General features: G+C 37.2%; 1 protein-coding gene across 4 annotated transcripts in view; it reads left to right on the plus strand.

Annotated features, from left to right (window-relative positions):
- The window catches only part of DIAPH3 (diaphanous related formin 3), a 484,666-nt gene that overhangs the window by 146,449 nt on the left and 317,490 nt on the right, over positions 1 to 20,727 (plus strand). For all 4 annotated transcript variants that reach the window (XM_027591357.2, XM_027591359.2, XM_027591358.2 and 1 more), the window contains 5 exons: positions 8,347 to 8,457; positions 8,742 to 8,860; positions 10,069 to 10,185; positions 14,946 to 15,064; positions 17,749 to 17,813. In XM_027591357.2, the coding sequence (XP_027447158.1) occupies positions 8,347 to 8,457; positions 8,742 to 8,860; positions 10,069 to 10,185; positions 14,946 to 15,064; positions 17,749 to 17,813 (531 nt within the window). The remainder of the gene's footprint in view (positions 1 to 8,346; positions 8,458 to 8,741; positions 8,861 to 10,068; positions 10,186 to 14,945; positions 15,065 to 17,748; positions 17,814 to 20,727) is intronic.

A 20,727-nucleotide genomic window follows, 5' to 3' on the forward strand; every position in this document is an offset into this window, starting at 1 on the left:
GGCTTCCCAGCTGGCTGATAAACTTAGGATTCTCAGTTCAGGATAACATTGAGGCCAGTCCTTGCTTTTGGAGCGTCTGAAGATTTGTTTGCAAGGCCAGCTTGTGCTATAGGAGAGAAACTCTGAGTTTAGAAAACCTTAATCTTTATAGTGGGTTGTAATTGTGTCTGCCTTTTGCTCCAAAGAGATATTATCCTTATTATACTGGACATGAAGCATGCCTACTTATTTGCTATTCGTACATCCTTGAAAAGAACATCCAGAAGATGGCCCACCAGGGCCTCTACTTGCAATGCACACAGAAATGTAAGAGGCTCAGGGTGAATCGTCAAGTGGTGGGGAACAGACCACCAAACCTTCTCCTGTCAGCCTCTTGCCTTCAGTCTGATCCTCTTGGTGTTTTTCCTATACATTCATTGTACCTTGATGTACACTGAATAGAATAAAATCTTCATTCATTTTGGTTCATGTGATACTACAGAGTATTTTCCCTACCTTAATTACTGACTAAAGGGACATGGGACAAGGGTGGTAGGTGGTATCCTTACAAGAGTCAGTGGACAGTCTTTCTAGGATTCTCACAGGAGATACTGCTCTACCCTAGAAGGTATTTTTCAAAGAGGCAAAAGGCAGAAATATAATCCAAGTCTTTAGTATCTCTAGAACTGTTATTAGAGGAAAATCAAATTTCAAACACATTCAGACACCTGGCATGCACGTGGTCTTGACAAATACCTCATGGTTACATATTGAAGTGCATAAGGTGCTCACATTTAGAGAACAGGAAGAAAAAGTGAAAGTGTCCTGCTGAACGTGAAGATTCATTTATAATAGTTATGAATCAGACAACTTGGAAATGATATTCTTGCTGAAACTTGTTTGGTCCACCAAGGCTGTGTTAATCTGGGTCTTTTGAGAAGCAAGAGATTTAGTATGCATGGCACTAGGGAGAGGGCTTAGAGAGGGCTGGGGGGAGGTGGGGAGATGTCCAGCTCACGGCAGACCTGATGCCAGGTGGAGGAGAGAAGAAAGGATGGTGGAGGGAGGGAAGTGCCTTGGGCTGCTCTACACTTCCAGGATGACTTGGCAGGGTTGTTGGGGAATCCTTAAGCCAAAGCCCCTTGTGTCCCATTTTAGTATTCTTGCTGTGTTCAGACATTGGCTGGGAGAAGCCTGTGGGGAGTGTGGCCTCAGCTCACCTGTTGTGATGGATTTTCCAGGGTAGCAGCTGGGGCTGGGCTGTTGGTTGTTTTTACTCCCTGCAGTCAGAGATTGAGAATTGCATTCCTGTGGCTGCTACAAAGACAGTTTTTCTTAAAACAGAACAAAAAAAAAAACCACACCTCTCCAATTTCTGGGTCTCATTGAGTTCAATAACAATAGATATTTTGCAAAATTGATTGGGTCATATTTTCTAATGTCTCAGTAAGTAGGAAAAATTACCTTTAATGGGGTTATAGTCACTGTACTTTGAAATTTGTTACTGGGCAATAATTGAGAAATATGACATTGAAACAAATCATAGGTTTAAATGACTTTTTAGATATAGTCAAGTTTATTTGCTTCTCTTTGTTTTCTATACCCCTGTAAATGCTCAAAATATTCCCAGGTTTAATTTTGCTTGAGACCAATAAAGATGTTACTATAATGCATAGTCCTATCTTAATTTACTATTTCTTTTTGTTTGAGATATCTCCACTGCCCCCTCCCTGCCAGATTAACCGAAGTTATTTTCAATTTCAAGTAACTTGTCCTCATATTTAATGAAGAACCAAATGAAGAATAGAGATAGTAGAAAGTTTTTATATTTAGGACCAGTGTTGGGGCATCCCAGAAGGATGTGGAGATCAATTTAACTCCTCTCTGTTTTGACTACTTCTCTTGAGGTTTACATCAGTAGGATTAATATATTAATATAAATGTTAAGTGTATTGAAATGGACTGGTAAATAATATGCCATTAAGCTAAGACGTTAAGGAAACACAGTGGAATAATAGTCTAATGTGAACTCATGCTGTTACAGGGAGCACACATCTAAGTGTAAAACAGCGGTGAAAGTTTTTGTCTAGAATATAAATTTCTTCACTTATGCTACGGTAGATCACCTGAAAGATAAACTTACCTCATGCTTTAAAGGTAACTGCACAGAGTTTCATAATTAAGTATTCAATTCGTTAATTATTCAGTGACTGCTGTGCACTGAGTTATACAAGATCAATACAGAAGTACACTCCTGCCCAGGGCACCTGGTGGCTCAGTCGGTTAGGTGTCTGCCTTCAGCTCAGGGCATGATCCCAGGGTCCTGGGATGGAATCCAGCGTCAGGCTCCCTGCTCAGCGGGGAGCCTGCTTCTCCCTCTCCCCCTTCCTCTTCCCCTCCCCCTGCTTGTGCTCTCTCTCGCTCTCTCTGTCAAATGAATACATAAAATCTTAAAGTACATTCCTGCCCTTAAGAAGCTTACACTTGGGAATCTAAAGCTAGCTAATGTTTCATAAGTAAAATGCAGTAGGAAGAGTTCCAGCAAAATGCATGGAAGGACACAGAAGAAATGAATGCTGTCTCAATGGGGAGTGTCTGAATAAATACTTAAAAATCCATTTGTTTTTCCAGTATTCCCGTTTATATAGATTGTAGCTGCTTGAATCCTGCACTTTGTTTCTCCATGTTTGTGTGGGACCTATGCAGTTACCCCCCGTTCTGATTTGTTCTCTTACTGTGTCTATCATTTACAGAATACTCAATTGGAAGTCTAAATGAAATTAGAAAGAACTTTACATCTGTTGACCTACTGTTTCTGTGTTTGTCTGCATAATGTAGCCTGGTTAGTTTTTATTCTGAATTAACGCCTGTGCTTTTTAAATTCTTTGGAGTTTCTCTGCACTAGTGGCAAACTATTTCTCTGTAAGCATCATTTACTCATTTTAGCTTGATAAGAAATTTGATTGTGCAAAGAGAAACAGATGATTTCTGCTCTGGGGTAGGGAAGATGAATAGCAATGTAAGCTGGATCTTCCAGGCCCAGATAATAATTATTCACAGATTCTGATAGAATTTTTATGTAAGTACTTGACTGGTACTTGTTTATAATGTGAATTTAGCTTATAAAGCTGACACATTGGGCGCCTGGGTGGCTCAGTTGGTTAAGCGGCTGCCTTCAGCTCAGGTCATGATCCTGAAGTCCCGGGATCGAGTCCCGCATCGGGCTCCCTGCTCAGCAGGGAGTCTGCTTCTCCCTCTGACCCTCTTCCCTCTCGTGCTATCTCTCATTCTCTCTCTCTCAAATAAATAAAATCTTTAAAAAAATCTGATATATTTTCAGCATCGTATAGCCATCATTTTACTTGTAAAAACATCTACTTGTATTCAGGACGAACATGTTGACCCAAGGGTGAGCTTTCTAAAGAATATCCTTACGTGGGCTTAAAGATACCTTCTCCGTTCCTTCAGCACAGTCACGGAGAAAGCATTTGCTGTGGTGGCCTTTGAAAAAATTGGATGAGCTTTATGTTTGACCCTCAGGCATCACACATGTTACAGGACCTTGAATTTTGTGCTTGACTTTCATCCGAAAGAGTCAGAGGTTTTGGGTCAAAGTTTAAAAATGCATAAAGTTTATTTTTTTTCTCATCTTTGCATTGAGCATGGTGATAGGAGTAAGTTAAATTGTGTACTAGAGGAAAGTTAGGTGATGGGTATTCACAGATGAAGGACCCTGACCGTTTTCAAGGGCAGAAAGCTACTTTGCTGATGAAGGGTTGTAGATGGTGGCATGTTCCTTCATTTGTCTTGCTCATTAACCTCTTTCTAGGTCTAATGATTTTTCTTTGATCATTTGCCTTGTTCCTGAGATTGCCTTTGACCAGATCTATCCCTCATATTGACTATCTTTGAGATTTCTGTTTACGGTTTATTTACTTTGCCCCGTTTTGTGTCTGTGCCTTCTAGTTTACCACATTACTGGCATTTCTGCCACGATTTGTAATTACACTTCTGACTGCTCATTTTCCTCGGCTTGCTCTATGGGCTTGGTGGGCCCCAGTTCTTGCAGTGCACTTTTGGTTTGCTGCTGCTTTCCAGGAATCCTTCAGCTCTCCTGAGCCCTGGATGGATGTGCACATGCACACACACACGCCCCTCCAGCTACAAGTTATGCTAAATATACTTTTCTCATGCAAGGCTCCTTCTTGATAATTGAGACAGGAGTTAACAAAATGAGCTTGCCCTATCCGCTTTCCAAATCATTAGAACTGAGTCCATGATTTAACACCTAAAGAGAAGTGTCTTGCTCGCTGAGACCAAAGGTTAATAAGCAGTATTTCTAAAGTATAAAGATGCATTTGGAGGAAGGAGAATATTTTAGTGCCGATTTTAATCGTCTTGGTTGCATATGGTACACATGAGAAGGCAGGTGTTTTCCTACTTGGGACAACAACTCTGTTTCTTTATAGGGACTGTTCTTGTCAATTCACCAATTGGCTAAATGCAGTGGTAATTTATTAGTCATCTTAGTTGACTGGTTAGAGCCTCTGACTCAGTTGATCACTCTCTCTGTTGAGACACTTTCCTCCCATAATTCCTGGGTACCCAAGTGTCCTTTTTCTTCTACCTCACTGATGCCTTTTTACTTTATTTCCCCAGCCTTTAAAGTAAAACCTGCAATCGAAATGCCCCCTCAGTTCCTGTATGTCTTTTTTCTCTGGCTACTTCTGGGTGGTTCCATGTAAGACCCTGAGTTTTATGTGTAGTTGCTGTGGTCATGTTTTCCTTGACCCTGGGTCTCTTATATCTAGTTTCCTTCTCCACTTTTTTTCCAATGCTGGTCACTAATAGATATTTCTAACTCAATATCTCTAAAACCCAACTCCTTTGGTCTGTCTTCCCAAGCCTCTTTCTGCCATCTTAAATGAATGATTTATTTTCCACCCTAATCAGTGATAATCCTATCCTTCGAATTGCCCAGGCCAAAAACCTTGGAGTCAGTCTTGACTCTTCATCTCTGAGAGTGATTTCTGTCTTTTCCACAGCTGTATCCCTAGCACTGAGAAGTGCTTAGTGGGCACCAATAAATAGGCTTGGAGGGAATGAAATGGTTGAACAGGTACACAGAGAGTGAATTCTGTATTTTGATGTCCAAAGATAGAAGCTTTAAATTAGGATGCTTCTAGGAGGACAGAAGCTCTTTGTTTTCTTACTCTTATCTATTCCACAGAGAAGTACATTTTGTGATGCTCTTGAAAGAATATGTTAAATGCAAATTAATGGAGATTATATAGGCTATATTTTTGGGACATCAAACAGCATGGTGATTGTTTATGATGAATATTACAATGCCATTATTTCCTTGAGCTTCTGTTAATATCCCCAGCTGACACAGGCTAGGTACCCAATAACTAGTGTTTTGTTTTTTTAAAGAATGAATGATTCCTAATGTACATTTCTTTTATTTTTTAATTTTTATTTTATTTTATTTATTTTTTTTTTAGAGAAAGTGTTGGGGAGGGGCAGAGGTAGAGGGAGAGAGAATCTTAAGCAGGCTCCACACTCAGCAAGGAGCTAGCTGCAGGGCTCTATCTCATGCCCATAAGATCATGACCTGAGCCAAAATCAAGAGTCAGATGCTTAACCAACTGAACCACCCAGGTGCCCTTCCTAATGTACATTTCAATCTCAAAATTTTAAAAGCGGGATTTATCCAGTTCTCTAAAACCTGTTTCTCTCCTTGCATTTTATAACTCTCTTAATGGTATCAGCTCCTATCTAGTTGAAGAACAAAGGTGAGGCGGCTCTCGTGAATTCTTCTGAGTCAACCCCATGTCCACCCAGCTGTAAATTCTGTCAGTTTCTCCTACATTTTGAATGTCCAAGCTCTCATCATTGCTTACTAAAGTTGCTTCTGCAATAGCTTCTTAACTTACAGTTACCTCTACTGTTCCCTCTCTTTTACATAGAATCCCTGTTTCCAGTTGAACCTGAATTTGCTGACTTGGCACATGAGTCTGTGCGTCACCTGGCCTGTCTTCCTGTCCAGCCTCATTTCTCATGACTCCTGGTGCTGCTCTCTCCCTTCTTACCCTTGCAAACTGCTCAGGATATCGGAATTCCTTGTAATTCACTGGAAGGTCCCATGTCCTCTAACCGGTTAATTCTCAGGATGCTTCGAACATCTCATCTCAGTCCTTCACTTTGTCAGGCTGCTTTAAGAGCCTGTGCTGTTAGCCAGCTGTCCTTGTCTTTCGTTTCTCGCTCCATGTTACCGTTGTGTGTGGGACCTATGTTCTCTTCTCCGTAGTATATGTCTGTCAGTGTACCTGTCTTCACGAGGGTAGGCAATATGTGTTGTTTGCCTTCGTAGTTCCTGAGTCTTTCCCACCGTCTGTAGGAATTGAGTTCAGTGACATAGGTGCTGTATTGGCCCCTTCTTCTGCTGGTGTGCTCTATTCGTGTGAGATTGTGTGAGCAAGTGAGTCTGTGTGTCTCAATATACATGTTAAAAACCTAGAAGGAACTCTTTGATCTTTACCTTGATAATAGAATTATTTTTCTGTAAGGAAACACTACATTTTGCTGTATGCTTGCATATGTTCATAGACATAATGTTTACATGACATCCATTAGAGTGTTTATAGGTCATGATAATGGCCAATTACCATTAGAACTGGGAAGGGATTTTAGATAATTAACTTAAATTCATTATTTCAGCTTAAGTCAATTTTCTGTTTTTCCTTTTTTAGGAAATTGCCTATCAGGATGTTTCCTGAAAAGAATTTGGATTATTCTTTGCCTTCTTTTTCTTCAATTTCATGCTGCTGCTGTTCTGCATATATTTACTTTACATTTAAGTCCTGTTTCCTGCTAATTTTTATGCTGCTTTTTTTTGCTGCTTTGAGTTGTCTATAATTCATGTCTTTTCCAGAAACCTAGCCACTAACACTATCTTAATTGCTCTGAATGTAGAGGAACATTATTTAAATGTTCTTTGAGATCTTTTAAAACAGCACACTATTGCTGAAAAACTATTTTTGTGGCTTCCGGGTAATGACTGGCAGGGAGGTGGAAAGAAAGCATTTTAAACTTTGTGATGTGAACCAGTTACAGCTGAATGAATGTGTACTGGTAAGGTAGCCTCTGTTTTAAGTTTATTCTTTTTTTTATTTTAAATGTTTCCCTTTTCCCTATTTATCTTCTGACACATTTCCTTCCTCCAGTTTAAATAGTCTTAAGTTTTGACAATAGAGGCATGCTGGTCAGATTTTAGTATTTAGACATCAAATACAATAATTACGATATATTTCAACCAGCAGGACCTGAGACCCCTGTCGGTGTCTTAATCCAAAAAAAAGCATTTTTAAATTCATATAAACCTTGCCTTAAGGGATGGAGAAAGGACAATTTAGGGAACAGGACAATGCGGGAACCCCCGCATGAGGTTAAACATATTGATCAGTAAGCCAGTCATTCTTGTTAGATTCTGGTAGAATGTAGACTTAGAATCATCAACAACAAAGAATATTTTGCTTCTGTAGAGACCATCTCTTTTGCTTCCAATCTTTATTGCTTTGATTATATGGATTTCAGATAATGAAAGATAGATTTCAGCCAGGGGTTAAAAAAAAAAAAAAAGGAGATCTACTTTGAAATTTGGAGTGTTAAATACCTGGAAAATACATGATTTTTACACTTTTATCATTTAAGGTACATACTAAAGGATTTAATTAGCTCTGTAATTTATTTATGCCTTCAGAATAAACATGACATATTTTATTTTTGAATGCTTGCCAAAGTGTAAGAACCATTGCTTGGGTAATTCTAATTAATTGTTCAGTGTTCCTAAGATAGTTTTTGGTGATAACAACCCCGTTAACCAGATTCAGGACATTTGCTGACCTTTAAGTGTTTGGGACTTTCGGTTTCTCTTGATGAATGGCAAGTTACTATTTTATTTTAGGTAAGCATTATATATCCAATAGAGATCTATAATTTTTCAACTAGGATCTTCAGTTTTGTGTTGTATGTGCGTGGAGTGATATTTTTGGACAAGAACTTAACTTCGGGCTAGAGTGAATTTTTTATGGAATAGTGCCAGTGCCTAATGTTTCTCTCTTACTCCATAAGAACTCCCAAACAAGTGAAAAATTAAAATAAAAAAAAACAAAAAACCTCCACTGAAATATTTCTTGTATAATTTGTAATTGACTAAAAAAATTTACATACAGATTATTATTTTAATAGGTTCTCCTCTGAAGGAAGGTATTTGATTCTTAGAACAAAACCTTGATATTTCAGTTCTATGACTCTTTCTTTAATGTTGGAATCTGAGCCTAAGTCTCACTGCGCAATCTATTGTAGGTAGCGTGTATGCAGCTCATCAATGCCCTTGTTACATCTCCTGATGATTTGGACTTCAGGCTTCACATCAGAAATGAATTTATGCGTTGTGGATTGAAAGAGATCTTGCCAGTAAGTGCCCTGCAGTCTCCTTATTAATATTTAAATTAGAGGAGTACTTGAATAGGGGGAAATTTAGATAAATTACCTTCAAGAATAATTTATCTGTGGGGAAAAAAGGCTTGAGTATAAAAATTTGTGAAATACAGATAAGATGTGAGTATTATTTAACACTTTAAGTGTTTGAATGCTATAAATCCAGTCAAATGGTTGGTTTACTGTTTATATGTTTTTCATTAACTTTTGCATTATTAAAAAGAAAACCGTTGATTGACATTTCCATTTAATATCTCTAGAACTTAAAATGTTTGAAGAACGATGGCCTGGATATCCAGCTTAAAGTGTTTGATGAGCATAAGGAAGAAGATTTGCTTGAGTTCTCCCATCGCCTTGAAGATATTAGAGCTGAACTTGAATATCCTTTTGGTCTGAAATTAGTGAAATAGGAAAAACTGTTGCTAAACCCCAAACAACCAAACTTCTGAAGCTATTTCTATATAAACAATATAAAGTCAAACCTTTATGAATCAGACTGATTTTTTAAAATTTTATTTTATTGTTATGTTAATCACCATACATTACATCATTAGTTTTTGATGTAGTGTTCCATGATTCATTGTTTGCGTATAACAACCAGTGCTCCACACAGAACGTGCCCTCTTTAATACCCATCACCAGGCTAACCCATCCCCCCATCCCCCTCCCCTCTAGAACCCTCAGTTTCTCAGAGTCCATCGTCTCTCATGGTTCGTCTCCCCCTCTGATGTCCCCCTTCATTTTTCCCTTCCTACTATCTTCTCTCTCTCTCTCTCCCCCCCCTCTCTTTTTAAACATATAATGTGTTAATTTGTTTTAGAGGTACAGGTCTGATTCATCAGACACATGAATCAGACTGATTTTTATATAAACTTATTAGCGTAATGTGTGTGTTTGAGTACATGCATATGTAAATCAACGTTACAACCTACAGATGGATTCTGTTAGGCCTCTGTGTGTGTGTGTGTGTGTGTGTGTGTGTGTGTGTGTGTGTGTGTGTGTGTGTACGTACACTATCTGTTTTTTCTTTTCATGTTTGGTGCCTCCCTTCCCCTAGTGCTTTCCAGCATTGGGAGTAGGGTATCCTTAGCTTGCTGGCTGGCTCCTGCCCTACACCTTGGGGGCACACTCTCGTGGGCCTTTGTTAACTCTGTGGGTCTGCAGATCTCTGTGCTTTTCCAGAAATCCACCAGGTTTCTGTCCTCCACTGGGGCTTCTCCATGGTGGATAATGCCTGGCACCAGCTCTCTTGGTAAATGCCCTCTGAAAACATAGTATGGTATTCGTAACCAGCTGCCCATTGCCCTTGCCGCCAGCAAAATCTTAGCTTGAGAGAGGCACATAGTTGGAGTTGATCATGGAGGAGAAGCCAGGGAGTGTCAGGTCAAGTTGTCATTTGCAAAATGTTTCCCTCTACTCTGAATCCTGGATACCTGTGTTTTATTTGTTGTTAAATATACATGATGCCTAATTTAGGCTAAGGCACATAATAATCTTTTGAAGCCTTACAGAGTAGATTCCATGCCATGTTATTACAGTTGTTTGGTGTCGATGATAAATAAATCATGTATTCCTTAATCAGTTCACTGAAGCATATGATATTTACAACATGGTGTGGAACTCAGTTAAGGAAACTAGAGCGGAGGGATATTTCATTTCTATTCTTCAGCATCTTTTGCTGATTCGAAATGATTATTTTATAAGGTAAGAGGGAATTATTTTATAAGGTAAGAAGCTATGTTCTAATGTTTTCTTTCACTAATAAAATTTTATTAATTGTGAAAATCACCTGATGTTTTATTTGGGCAAGCAAATAATTTTCAGATTTTTATTTCTGTCTTAATATTTACTCATGGAATGTGGTGTTTCTTGGCATATATTTAGACAGGTGATGGTAAAATGATATTACTGTTATGTTTTAAGCTCCAGCAGATTCTTGGTAACAAGTTTTCACCTGAATAAAAATGCGAACTTGCAACAAATTACCAATTTATCATGTGATGGATAATACATTCTGGTTAGTGTTTAGGTAGTAGGAATGATGTTGATAAGTTTCTTATAAGTTACATGAAGGGTACTAAACATTGCTTTTATTAGTGTTTAAGCAGCTAGCAAGTGCCTTGATAATACATTTTAAGTAGCTAGCAAGTGCCTTGATAATACAGTTGCGTTTAATGTTGCTAATGTATCAGAAAAGCTAGACAAATGACATTTCAAGTTTGATTATATCTTAGCCATCTTGAAGCTTAACAGATTGTTTATCCCATCTGTGTGTTGTCTATCTTTAGCTTTGTAAAGATATTAGCCCCTAAGTTGCTCGGTTTTTGTGAAGATGGAATATAATAGTGCGGGTAAATCGAGCCAAATATCTGGCACATGGTGTATTCTCAATAAATGCTCTCTATATCCTCTTTCCACTTTGTTACTGTTTTATGAGGGAAGCTGAGTTCCTTGAATATAAAACCATTTTTTGTTGCCTTTAATTTAGCTTTGCTGAAATTTCATTTTCAAATACTTCAGGTACTATGTCTTTTCTTACTCTAATTTCATGTAGGAGAATTTGCTAGACATGTCTCATTCAGGCTGTGTCCTCTGGGTGATGTCAGAGGGTGTTAATTCAGGCTTTTGATACAACTGACAAGTGAATAGAATAAGAGTCAAAAAAAAAAAGGTAAAACTAGATTCTTTGGGATGAGTATAGATAATTCATCTTATCTCCTTTTGTAAATACTAATATAAAATACTAATACATGGGCGGGGGCGCCTGGGTGGCTCAGATGGTTGGGCGTCTGCCTTCGGCTCAGGTCGTGATCCCGGGGTCCCGGGATCGAGCCCCACATCGGGCTCCTGGCTTGGTGGGGAGCCTGCTTCTCCCTCTCCCTCTGCCTCTCTCCCTGCTCATGCTCTCTCTCTCTCTATCTCTGTGTCTCAAATGAATAAAAAATCTTAAAAAAATACTAATACATGGGCAAAACTATTAATAAAAATACTAATACATTGATTAAAATAAAACAATACATTGATTAATATTGTTAAATATCAGAGGTACCTTTCTGCTAATTACACGAACATTTTCTCCAAATGTTCTTGAAAATAAAATTGAAATTTCCATTTGCTCTAAAGTAACTCCATTCTTTTCTTGATCCCTGTATGGTTGGTTCTGTCAACCTCTGATTGTTTGCTGCTTGATTTTTCAAGAATTCAAGAATATTGTTTGCTTTCAAAGTTTTCAATGTGTCTTAGTGCTGCCAGGGGAATTATATCTTACTTTTGATCCCTTAATTTTACCCTAATCCCTTAATTGGTGCTCCAAGAGCATATGCAGTTGTGTCTACCTTTAAAACAGATTGAAAAGCTCAACTCTCCTAGGACCTGCTCAGGCAATCCTATCACTTCAGTGGAATTAAGAGTCTCAGAAAAATATTAAACCGTAGTATCACCAGAGTGACATTAGTGAGGTATAGAAGGTTAATTATTTTGGTCATTTTTCAAGTGTCACATTTTTAATTTGATACGTAACCATGCTGCATTCTTCCTTGACTCTTTAAGCCCAAGGATCTTGGTCTTTGTTCCAGACATGGTCCCTGTGAAGGCATCCTTCTTCCTATGACTGCTGTAATCAAGACTGTTCCATCCATTTTTTCCTCATGTTCCTAAATTCTCATAGATATTTATTACTGTTATTTATTCTTCATATCTTTATTATAAGATTGAGTCACATTAGGGTCATTTACATAAATTTTCATGCATTTAAAAATTCAGCTTTTTATTTACATACAGTAAAATTTTCACTTAGTGGTGTGTAGTTCTATGAGTCTTGTTCTTTTGGTTTTAGCTTCATTTGTTTCGGTTTTCACTATCATAGGTGGACCTGGATTTTACCTTTTAGAAATCTTTTGATTATCTGAACATTTTTTTGTTTAATAAACATTCTAAACACATACTGATAAAAATTTTTAAAAGGTTTTTATAATGGCCTTATTTTAGAATGCAAGATATTCTCATTTAAAAAGAATTAGTGGATAGGGAAATTAAAAAAGTTTGCTCACCTTCCCATTTGGAACAAGAGGAAATTTTACTGAAGTGGAACTTGATTGGAGAATGTGCATGAAAGGTAGCTCCTGGGGCGCCTGGGTGGCTTAGTCGTTAAGCATCTGCCTTCGGCTCAGGTCATGGTCCCAAGGTCCTGGGATCGAGCCCCGCATCAGGCTTCCTGCTCAGTGGGAAGCCTTCTTCTCCCTCTCCCACTCCCCCTACTTGTGTTCCCTCTGTCGCTGTGTCCCTGTCAAATAAATAAATGAAATCTTTAAAAAAGAAAAAAAAAGGTAGCTCCTGCCCCCAAGAGAAATGAAATGCAGAAAGAAAATTGACAGGTGGAGTAGAAAGTCAAATTCAATTCTGTAACAAATATTCAATGGCTTACATGTGCAAAATATTAGGCTAGTTGAATGTGTATAGGAGATAATTTGATATTTTGTAAAAGTACTAAAGAGCAAGTGAAGGGTGCCTGGGTGCCTCAGCTGGTTAAGCGACTGCCTTCGGCTCAGGTCATGATCCTGGAGTCCCGGGATCGAGACCCTCATCGGGCTCCCTGCTCAGCGGGGAGTCTGCTTCTCCCTCTGACCCTCCCCCTCTCATGTGCTCTCTCTCTCTCTCATTCTTGCTCTCTCAAATAAATAAAATCTTAAAAAAAAGAGCAAGTGAAGATTTTAAAATTCCTCCAACAAAAATGATGTATCAGTGAAGTAATGACAATTTATATTCATCCCTTAATTAGGTTATTCACATTTTCTTCTGACATATTCACTAACTCACCAACATAGCTCATGGAGATTTTCTATATTTATATTTCTGGAATCCAGAAGTACATTATTTTTTTGCTAGTGTTGCCTTGAAAGGTTTTGCATGAAATTTCAGCTACTTTGTAAATGAGCTTATCATTGGGAGCTGTGGAGGTGAGAAAACATACTGAAATTATGATTTTAAAAAGCCACAAAATAGCGTATGTTGTTAATTTAAATTCGTTCGTGTTAAAAACATACTAGGATGGGGTGCCTGGGTGGCTCAGTCATTTGAGCGTCTGACTTCAGCTCAGGACATGATCTCAGGGTCTGGGATGGAGCCCCAAGTCGGGCTCCCTGTTCAGTGGGGACTCTGCTTCTCCTTCTGCCCTTCCCCCTGCTCGTGCACTCTTTCTCTCCCTCTCTCTCTCTCTCTCTCTCTCAAATTAATCTTAAAAAACCAACACTAGGATAATATTGAATAAGAGCAAAAAGGAATGGAATCTATCATCTCGGTTTTCAAATGTGATAGATAAGAATGTGTGCAGTTCATGTACCTTAACTGTAAATGTGGTTGGTTATTATGGCAAAGCATTAGGGAATGGGAGACTAAGTTTTTGAAAAAAGTTTAGAACATTGAGGAAAGCCTTGGTAATACTATCTTGCTTTGATATGTACCCAAGAACAGTGTCTTAAAACATGTTTAGTGTATGATAGTGACCACTTGACATCTTTGCTAATGTTGCTGTGAATTTTTTTCAGTATACTGGGTCATTAGGTGTGAGGTAAGTGGATGAAGGACAAGTAGGTCATGGTTTCTAGGGAGGAGGAGCTCAAATGACTAGAGGCACCATCATGTACGCGATGAGAGGGACTGGGGTAGGAAATGTGTGCTAAAAGTCACTGAGGGAAGAAATAAGTCTTAGGGGTGGCTAGGGATGAAGGACTGACTCATTGAGATAGCACCCACCCTTTCTGTCCCTTCAGTTTGGTTTTGTTAGTATAATCTGGGTATTTCTTTTAAATTTGTTGGCTTAAGTTTTAAGGGACGTTCTTTTGCTTATAGCAAACATAGGTGGACTGTAGTGAAAATATCCCTATTGGGGAATTTTAGTTAAACTTTAATTTTTGGACAAAAAATGTTATACTAAATTTTTTCAGTTGTCTTTTGAGTAAGAAATATTCATTTGGTGTTGTATATAACTTATAGTATCAGTTTTTAATTGGACTCCACACACATTCTAAAAATAGTATATAGTTTTAAGAGCCTTTCAGAGAATTTTTTTTGGAAAAAAGGTTTTGGCTTGTGTTAATAAAATGAATAGTGGTGATATTTCAATATGGTATAGTGGTAGGTTGATTTCTTTTGAGGATTGCTTTTAAGCACATATTCATCTTTTCTTTTTTATTGTTTACTAATTAATTCAAGGTTCTGACTTTTGTAAGCAAATCATCATTAAAGCACTATATTTGCTAAGAGAATAAAAATTTAATATCTTAAGATCATTAGAAGGAAAGTGATGACCATTGTATTTACTCTCCTGTGTTAAATCTGACATGACTTGTTGAAACTGTACAAAGGTAAATTACCGAACTTGAAATTGAGCTTACCAAAATGCTTTGTTTTGACGTAAAGTTACACTAATAAATTGGGTGTGCATTTATTCTTTTTCTCGGTTTTAGGCAACAGTACTTCAAATTAATTGATGAGTGTGTATCTCAGATTGTATTGCATAGAGATGGGATGGATCCAGACTTCACATATCGAAAAAGACTAGATTTAGATTTAAGTCACTTTGTTGGTGAGTATTTCTTTAATATTTAAACGGAAATTTTTTTTTATCCCTTACCCTGCTGGTCATCTTTGCAGCATTGCTTCTAATGGTGTGATCCCATAGAGTCCTGAGGGCCCTCAATACCCTCCTTTTCAGGGGATCCTAACAATCCTAAGATCTTATTTGCCTTTTTCCGTTGTTTTGGTACTTGTGCTGGTGATGAAAATAATGGTGGGTCAAACTGCTGGAACTTGGTTAGGAATCAAGGCAGTAAGTGACACCAAACCGTGTTAGTAGCCATCGTATTCCTCACTCTGAGTAAAGCAAAACAATAAAAACTGCTGTTTTAGTTGAGTGTCCTTGATAACTGGAAAACACTCTTTTATTAAAAATCTAACCCTCGAGTACACATTACTTTAATATCCCGTAAGACAAAACGAACTGTCTTTACACATTTAGCACTTCCGCATTCCAAAGTACAGTGAGCACATAGCTGTGTATTTGCTTAAATTGCGAGCTGAATTGGCTGATTTTTGCTTTGAAGGAATGATTGTCATGAAAAGCTAGGGCTACTCAGGCATGACTGTTTTGGCACACATGTTTCTTAAAAATGAAATGAACCAGGTCAGGGAAAACAACTGACAGAATTTGTTACCAATGATCAAATTCAAGCTTTCAAGTAAAAATTTGAGTTTTGGAAAACTTGCATCTGCTACTGTTAGCTTGACGGCTTCCCAGTACTCAAATTTGTTTCTGTTGAGATCAGTGGTGATTATTTTGATCCTATATGATGGGATGTGTCAGCATTTGGAGACTCTGCATGACTGCAAACCACTCTTTTCCACATTCCAGTGCCTGATAGAAATTCTGCGTGGCTCAAGAATTTATTGATTTTAAAATAACAGAAAACAAAATGGTCATTGATATGTGATCCCACATAGCAACTAATGTGTAAGGAGTATGTGTATGTCAAATTTTGGTGTAACATGAGAAAAGAATATCCATATTTGAGTGAGGTGGTTTTTTCTTCATAGGATATTTGAGCCCAGGAAGAGGTATGGAATGCATAGAATGAGAAAGAAACTAGATAATATTAGTGGCACTGATAAAGAAAGTGCTTATTTCTCTCCACAGGAGAGAAGCAATTAGAAGTTCCTGGTAGTGGGAGGGACAGAGAAATGAGGAAAAACATCCTGTAAATACAAAGCAAGCTAAAATGTGGAACAATTTTGAATAGTATCTGAAAGTCCGGTTGCTTCCACCTGGCTATTAGGAATGCTTTTTCTTGAGTAGGTGAGAGGTTTAGACATTGAACCCTTGAGAAGGAAATAGACGCCATGACTACTGCTTGGCTCTGTGAGTGAACCATATTTACATAGTTATAACAAGTACCTCGTATGTGTTGATCTTAAATGTTTACACAAGACTTACACAGTGCAGAGGACTTACAGAAGAGAATGTCACTGTGTTCACGTGAATAGGTGAGCGTGAAGACCTGGGGTCGGATATTAGGGTAGAGAGACGTTGGAAAGTATGGGGCACAGATAACTTCATATATTAGAGTGGAAATGAGGAGATGTTGTTTCGTAACAGAGATCAGAGTTTTAAATATTTATTTAGTGCTCCAGAGCCAGCCAATTTAGAAAGCAAAATTATTAAAATAAATAGGATTAGACAAGGAACACCATTTTCATCTTCTATAATAGGAAGCTATCTATAATGTATTAAATAGATAAATCAAGAAATTATGGTATATACATTTTATTTAGAGATAGGAAGGTAACTGCCAGAAGATAAAAGAAGAACTCTAAGAGGTAGTAGTTTGGAAGTGGAATTGAGTTTTTAATATAGTGATTTGTTGTTACTTTTCATCATAAGCCTTCTGTAATGTGTTTTTAAAACTGTGTTGATTACTTTTATTTAAAAAAGGGATCAGCTACATCATGGGGAATCTTTATGAATCACTTCTGCATTGTATCCCATTGTGTGCATATATATTGTAGCTTATTTAATCTATTATCGATGGACATTTATTTCCAGATGTTGGCTAACAATAGAACATCCTTAAAGGCACAGTCCTAACAGTAGAATTGTTGGATGAAAGAAAATGCATATTTTAAATTTTAGTACATACTACCTCATATTACCTAGTTACTCATTAGCAAAGTTCATTAATTGTGCTTCCATTACACTAGTGTAGGCAAGTCAGTTTCTCTGTGCCATCTACAACGCTTGGCATTATGGATCATTTAATCCTTGCTGTGTCTCATTAAATAAAATTTATATTTTTGTGTTAGGTAAAGTGAAATACTTGTTCATATGGGTTAGCAGTTGTTAATTTTGTTGTTCCTAATTTTCTGTTCATTACTGTTGCCCATTTTCCTAGCTTGTGTTGGATATCATCTTGTCGTCTTCAAAATATTTATGGATTGATGATAGAAACCTTTGAGTATTCTTTCTTACATTTGAACTTTCTCCTCCTCTTGTCTAATAGTTTGAAATTATAGTTGGATTTGTCTTTACCTTTCTGTTTTATGGCCTTGGTGTCACACTTGGAAAATCCTTCTCCATCCCAGTGTTAGGTTTGTGTTTTGCATATTTTATTACTGGCATTATTTCTAATTCTTTTCTGTGATTTTCCTTCTGCACTTTTAAAGTCCTAATGATTTTAAGAAGTACTGGAATAAAAAAAATTATCATTGCAATTTCAGATACTTGCATAGATCAAGCTAAACTAGAAGAGTTTGAAGAGAAAGCATCGGAACTTTACAAGAAAGTAAGTAATTTTAACTAACTTTGCAAGACTCCGTGAGGAGCCTCCTCAGGCATGCTTCTGCGTCAGGGACTTTGCTTGGTGTTCCCACTCTCTTACCTCCTTTAGGCAGCACAAATGCCATCCCAGAGGAGGATTTCTAGACTATTATATTTAAAAATTTTAACTCTCTACTCCCAACCCTGACCCTCTCTGTTTTCTTCTGTTGTATTCATTATCTGACATGCCCCATGGTGTATGTATTTACTTGTGTGTCCGTGGATGTATTATCTCTTTCTTCCTCTAGAGTAAACTTTAGGAAAGATTTTTGTTTTGTTTGTTTATTTGTTTGAAGGATTTTGTTTATTCACTGTCCCTGTACCTAGAACAATTCCTGGCCCTCAGAACTTAAAAAAAAAAAAAAATGTGTGAATGAATAAATGAACGAAATGTTTAGAGTCAAAGTTTTAGGATTGGAGTATTTCTCAAGAACTCCTGTAACTTAGGCCCTTGAGATCGAAATTATGTGTAAAAGTTTTAAAAGAAAGGTTAATTTTTGTTTTGAGTAAAGTTGCTTCCTTAGATCTAATTGAACATATAAAACTGTCATTTTTATAGGTGAAAAGTATCCGATATTACCAGTTCTGTTTGTTTCCTCCCAGTAATAGTGCTGACCATCCAGCCGTTCCCTACTTTTCTTTAAGGTGGGGTTCTGCGGTTTCATCTCTGTTCAGCATGTACCTGTTAGAATTTTTCTCTGTTTTGAAAAATTTACATTTCTTCACATTTTAAGTAGTCACTCTGATTTAAATTCTTGTGGCTGGTTTCTCACATCGGAGGAATAAATGATAATTACTACCACCACCTGAATGAACGTACACTGAATGAACATTTACTATGTGTTTGGTACCATGCCTGAGAGGCTACATTTTTGATCTATCTGGACCCAGATTAATCTTGAAAGAATTGTACATTTTTATAACCTTTTAGGATAATATAACTTGCAAATGGTAGACAGTCTTTCATAAGTTACTGGGAATTTATGAAAAACTTTGTAAATGTCCTGTATAAGAAGTCCTGAGGTTCACCATTTAGTGAGAGATGATTAACTCCTGGGCCTCTGGCTGCAGACTAGGATTACAGCTATGAATATGATATTGCCCTGCACTAATGTAGGAGACAAATTAATGGATCATTTAAGTTAAGTGTCATATGTGTTATAGTTGATAGGTGATCGTGTTGAAGGGTGACCCCTCTCCCTGACCTTGTATTCCAAGCTCTCTACTTCTCTACTGTTTTAACTCTTCATGAGAAAGTAGCAGCAAACTTTCAAGTACTTGATTTGGATGCATCCCAGATAGTATAAGTTTGCTTTTATAATCATTTTTAGGTATAAGGTATACATGAATGTTGTTAAACGTGATACCCTTCTCAACATACTGTCTTAAAATTGTAAAGTTTAAGTGTAAGTAGAAGAAGGACCTTGTTCAAGGTTACTTGTCTCCTTTTAGTCAGAAGTTATATGTCTTCAGTATATTCAGAAAATGCTGTTTGTTCCATAAAGGATTTCTATTGCCATACCATTTTGTATATATCAGCAAGAACTTCTTTCTGATGGCTTTATAAGGACACATGTAAATACTTTGCTTTAGGCAGGAAGCTATCATAGTTGCTAGACACATTCTTTATTTTGGTGCATGAATTTGAAAAATGAAGACCAGAAATGTCAGAAAGTACATAGAGAATATTGAATTATCAACCTTCTTGTACAGATGCACTGATACATTTACCCTAGGGAATGAAATTAAGCAGAGCCTCAGCCTTAACTGTGTTTCTTGACATTTTTGCGTGTAATTTTGTAAGCGTAATATTGCTCCAGTAACTCTTCTTAGAGAAGAAGGCTATCATGTCTGTTTTTATAAAGTATGTCTTTAATGGAGATTCATTTTATCCCCAAGGCTACTGTGATTTGACTATAGATATTATAAAAATGCTAAAGCAAAGTTTATATTTTGTCTGATTCTTTTAATAGGGTAGGATGTAGAAATTCCTCTCTTTGTTAAGTAATAGAGATACTTTAAGGCCAAGTTAATTTAATAAATTCTTTTAGAGTATACTCATTATGACTCTGGTAGTTTTGGTAGTTTTATCTTTGTTCCAATAAATAATCCTTTTTCCTTCCAAATCTTATTCTAAGCCATATGAGATAAGATAGTGTACATATTGATATTGTGAAAAAGACTTCATTTTTACTCTCATAAGAATTTAATTTTTTATTTCTTGCTAAGCAGCAGTAAACATTGAGCAGTCATAAAAGGGAGAATAGAGAACATGACCTCTCAAAGATTTTTCATGCTGGGAGATTGAGGAACTTTAATATATGATATTGACATATTTATTCACAACATATAAAAGGAGATTTGACAGGAATTGGCTCCATCTGTTCATTCAAGAAATATTATTTGAGTTTAGTTATAAATGTAAGGCTTTGGAAAGGTGATGAATAAAATATTCAGCTCACTATTAATAAGCTTTCAGATTGGTGAATGTTACTGAGGTGTGTGATAGTGCATTTTGATATTTTTATATGACAGTGTAATAACTGTTAATAACTGTTACGGTAGTTAATAACTGTTAACGGTAGTTAAACCCAATGCTGTGTGTAAGCCTATAGAAAGGATTTCTCATCTAGTCTTGGGTGGTCAAGGGAGGCTTACCGAAGGAAGTAATGGCTAATGTGAGGCAACAAGCTGAGATAGCCAAGAAGGAGGTATATGGAAATTTATTGTGAAATTCTTATAGGCATTTCAAGGTTAATATTTCTGAAACCGAATTCATTTTTCTTTTCCCTAAAAATGCCCTTTCAAGAGTACCTGGGTGGCTTTGTTACTTAAGCCTCCGACTCCGTGATTTCCGCTCGGGTCATGATCTCGTGGGT

Source organism: Zalophus californianus, chromosome 3 (genome assembly GCF_009762305.2).
Source record: "Zalophus californianus isolate mZalCal1 chromosome 3, mZalCal1.pri.v2, whole genome shotgun sequence".
NCBI lineage: Eukaryota > Metazoa > Chordata > Mammalia > Carnivora > Otariidae > Zalophus > Zalophus californianus.